Here is a 3,628-nt window from a genome sequence, read left to right as displayed (position 1 = left end):
CACTCAGGGTGCAAGACCCGGCCTAGGAGGAGGAGGAGGAGGGTGAGGAGCGGACCCCCCTTGTGGGCCCGGGTAACAGCTTCCTAGGAATTACATCACGCTGCGCAACGCTGCGGCTCCCGGACTCCTCCGGCGCAGTGTGTGTGTGTGTGTGTGTGTGTGTGTGTGTGTGTGTGTGTGTGTGTGTGTGTGTGTGTGTGTGTGTGTGTGTGTGTGTGTGTGTGTGTGTGTGTGTGTGTGTGTGTGTGTGCGCGCGCTGGGGGGAGGGGCAGGGGACTTAGACCGAGCCTGGGAGAGAGGAAGGCGAGACGCGCCCGGGGAAAAAGCTTCATGCACATGGAGAAATTCCTTGCACCGAACTGCACCAAGAAACGAGCCTCCAGCACCTCCCCGCAGCTCCCTTACCGGTGCAGAGTACCCAGCTAGTGAGAATCCTCCCAGCCCCACCTCGAGCAGCCCCCAAAACTGGCCCTGCACCCTCCAGCCCGGCTCCAGCGCCGCCGCGAGCTTTCCCCAGGACTGGCCCTGGCGGGGCGCCTAGAGCCCCAGGAGAAAGGAGGGGGGCGGTGCATTTTGCAGGAGGAGGAGAAGGGGGGTGGGGGGTGGGGGAGAGAGAAAATTGCGCGGAGACCTGCCAAGCGCCACCGCCGCCGCCACCGCCGCTGCCGCCGCCGCCGCCGCCGCCGCCGCCTGTGAGCTCCGGCGGGCAGCCGGACTGTCGGCTTCCCGGGGCATCTGGGTCCGGCGGGGCACAGCCCGGGCGCTGCCGAAGCCGCCGCCGCCGCCTCCGCGGCGAGTGCAGGCGGCTTCCCCCGGAGCCTGTGCGGCTCCGGCTCCTCGGGGGTGGAGAAGTGGGGGGTGGGGTTGTTGTTTGGGGGGAAGAAGGGGGAGGGGGCAACGCCGAGAGAGTCAGTGGTTTCCATGGTGATGGAGCTGAAAGTGCAGGAAATTTAAAGGCTTGGACCCTGCGAGACAGACAAACCGGTGCCAACGTGCGCGGACGCCGCTGCCGCCGCCGCCGCTGGAGTCCGCCGGGCAGAGACGGCCGCGGAGCCCCGAGCAGGCGGAGGGAAGTGCCCCTAGGACCGGCTCGGCCCGCGGCGCTGCACAGAGCGGCCGGACGACGAGCAGCTAGAGGAGGAGGCGGGGAGAGCGGCCAGTCCACGCGCCCTGCGCCGCCGCCAGCCCGGGAAGGCAGCGAGCAGCCGGCGCCCCCAGCGCCCGCGGTTGCCCTGGAGTAATTTCGGATGCCCCGCCGCGGCCGCCTTCCCGAGTAGACCTGGGAGAGGAGTTGCGGCCAACTTGTGTGCGTTTTTTCCGCCCCGGTGGGAGCCGGCGCCGTGCGAAGGGCTCTGCCGGCGACTCATGCTGCCGGCCCTGCGCCTGCCCAGCCTCGGGTGAGCCGCCTCCGGAGAGACGGGGGAGCGCGGCGGCGCCGCGGGCTCGGCGTGCTCTCCTCCGGGGACGCGGAACGAAGCAGCAGCCCCGGGCGCGCGCCGGAGGCATGGAGCGCTGCCCCAGCCTGGGGGTCACCCTCTACGCCCTGGTGGTGGTCCTGGGGCTGCGGGCGGCACCGGCCGGCGGCCAGCACTATCTCCACATCCGCCCGGCTCCCAGCGACAACCTGCCCCTGGTGGACCTCATCGAACACCCGGACCCTATCTTTGACCCCAAAGAGAAGGATCTGAACGAGACGCTGCTGCGCTCGCTGCTCGGGGGCCACTACGACCCGGGCTTCATGGCCACCTCTCCCCCCGAGGACCGGCCCGGCGGGGGCGGGGTGGCGGCCGGGGGCGCCGAGGACCTGGCGGAGCTGGACCAGCTGCTGCGGCAGCGGCCGTCGGGGGCCATGCCGAGCGAGATCAAAGGGCTGGAGTTCTCCGAGGGCTTGGCCCCGGGCAAGAAGCAGCGCCTGAGCAAGAAGCTGCGGAGGAAGTTACAGATGTGGCTGTGGTCGCAGACCTTTTGCCCGGTGCTGTACGCCTGGAACGACCTGGGCAGCCGCTTTTGGCCGCGCTACGTGAAGGTGGGCAGCTGCTTCAGCAAGCGCTCGTGCTCCGTGCCAGAGGGCATGGTGTGCAAGCCGTCCAAGTCCGTGCACCTCACGGTGCTGCGGTGGCGCTGTCAGCGGCGCGGGGGCCAGCGCTGCGGCTGGATTCCCATCCAGTACCCCATCATTTCCGAGTGCAAGTGCTCATGCTAGAACTCAGGGCCCCCTGCCCGCACCCGGACACTTGATCGATCCCCACCGACGCCCCCCGCACAGTCTCCAACCAGTTCCACCACCCTCTCGCGAGGGGATTCAATGAACTTTTTTTTTTTTTTTCCGGCTACAGAGACCTAGCTTTCTGGTTCATGTAATGCACTGTTTAACTGTGTAGGAATGTATATGTGTATGTATATACGGTCCCAGTTTTAATTTACTTATTAAAAGGTCAGTATTATACGTTAAAAGTTACCGGCTTCTACTGTATTTTTAAAATTTTTTTAAGCAAAAGGAAAAAAAAAAGAACAGAAAAGAGAGACTTATTCTGGTTGTTGCTAATAATGTTAACCTGCTATTTATATTCCAGTGCCCTTCGCGTGGCGAAGCAGGGGGGAAATGTTATTTTTTCTTAAAGTACAAAGAGAGGGGAGAACTTTTGTAGAAGGACTTTTAAAAAGCTATTTTCCATTCTTCGGAAAGTGTTTTGGTTTTCCTTGGACCTCGAAGAAGCTATAGAGTTCAATGTTATTTTACAGTTATTGTAAATATAGAGAACAAATGGAATGACTAATCATTGTAAATTAAGAGTATCTGCTATTTATTCTTTATAATATCCCGTGTAGTAAATGAGAAAGAAGTGCAGAGCAGGATTAAAGAAAACCACTAAAATCGACTGCGCTCGACACTGCGATTCTCTGTGTTGGTGATTGATGGGGGGGGGGTGAGGGGTGGGAGGGGCGGGTTGGGGGTGCCGCTGTGCTTACTATGCCTGTTGGGAGAAGGGGCTCATCCCGTCTTCTGGTGTGATGGAAGTGACCGCTCAGTTTTTCTTGGGGCGGGGGGTGGGGGGGAGCTATTCTCAAACTCCTCACTTGAGCATCACGTGGCCTCCGCCCAGTCTCCCAGCTTTTTCTCCCTATGTCACCAAAGCTCGGGCCCATCGTGACCTCGACACCCAGCCGGCCCCCTGGAGCTGACCCCAGGCTGGGCCGAGGGGCGGGGGGGAGGGTGGGCGGCTGCTTTGTCCTGCCTGACAGGCCCTTCACAATGGGGACACGTGTCTTTCACACCTACCCTGGGGGCGGAGTGCCGCTGAAACTTGACCCCCGAGGAATGGGGGGGGGGAGATCAGAGCGCGCCCACCCAGATCCCGACACCCCTCCCGCCTCGCACCCCCCCACCTCAATATCCAGCCCGCGTTAACCCTTTGCACTCCCGGAAGCTGTGGTGGTGCTAGCTGAGGCGATCCATTGGAATCAACGCAACCTCAGGGATCCTGCAGGTCTGAGCCCCTGAAATCCCAGGCCCTCAGCCAGAATTGCTGGTGATAGCTGGGAGATTCGACACTCACCTCCCTCCTCCCCTGGGACCTAAGGAGGGCTCAGAGGGTCAGGATTTCAGAGGAGTCCGAATTTGGGTGAA

At 62.1% G+C, this 3,628-nt stretch overlaps 1 protein-coding gene across 1 annotated transcript; it reads left to right on the top strand.

Annotated features, from left to right (window-relative positions):
• The first annotated feature begins 896 nt into the window (after nt 1-896).
• On the top strand, nt 897-2,889 carry NOG (noggin). The gene has a single exon (XM_030881597.2). The coding sequence runs from the start codon at nt 1,505-1,507 to the stop codon at nt 2,201-2,203; it is 699 nt and encodes a 232-aa protein (XP_030737457.1). The 5' UTR covers nt 897-1,504; the 3' UTR covers nt 2,204-2,889.
• The last annotated feature ends 739 nt before the right edge of the window (nt 2,890-3,628 follow it).

The sequence above is a fragment of the Globicephala melas genome, chromosome 20 (assembly GCF_963455315.2).
Source record: "Globicephala melas chromosome 20, mGloMel1.2, whole genome shotgun sequence".
Lineage (NCBI taxonomy): Eukaryota > Metazoa > Chordata > Mammalia > Artiodactyla > Delphinidae > Globicephala > Globicephala melas.
This window is presented reverse-complemented; position numbering and strand designations above follow the sequence as displayed.

Bases quoted from the DNA above. Each gene is read 5' to 3' on its own strand.
- NOG (XM_030881597.2), top strand. From the start codon at position 1,505: ATGGAGCGCTGCCCCAGCCTGGGGGTCACCCTCTACGCCCTGGTGGTG.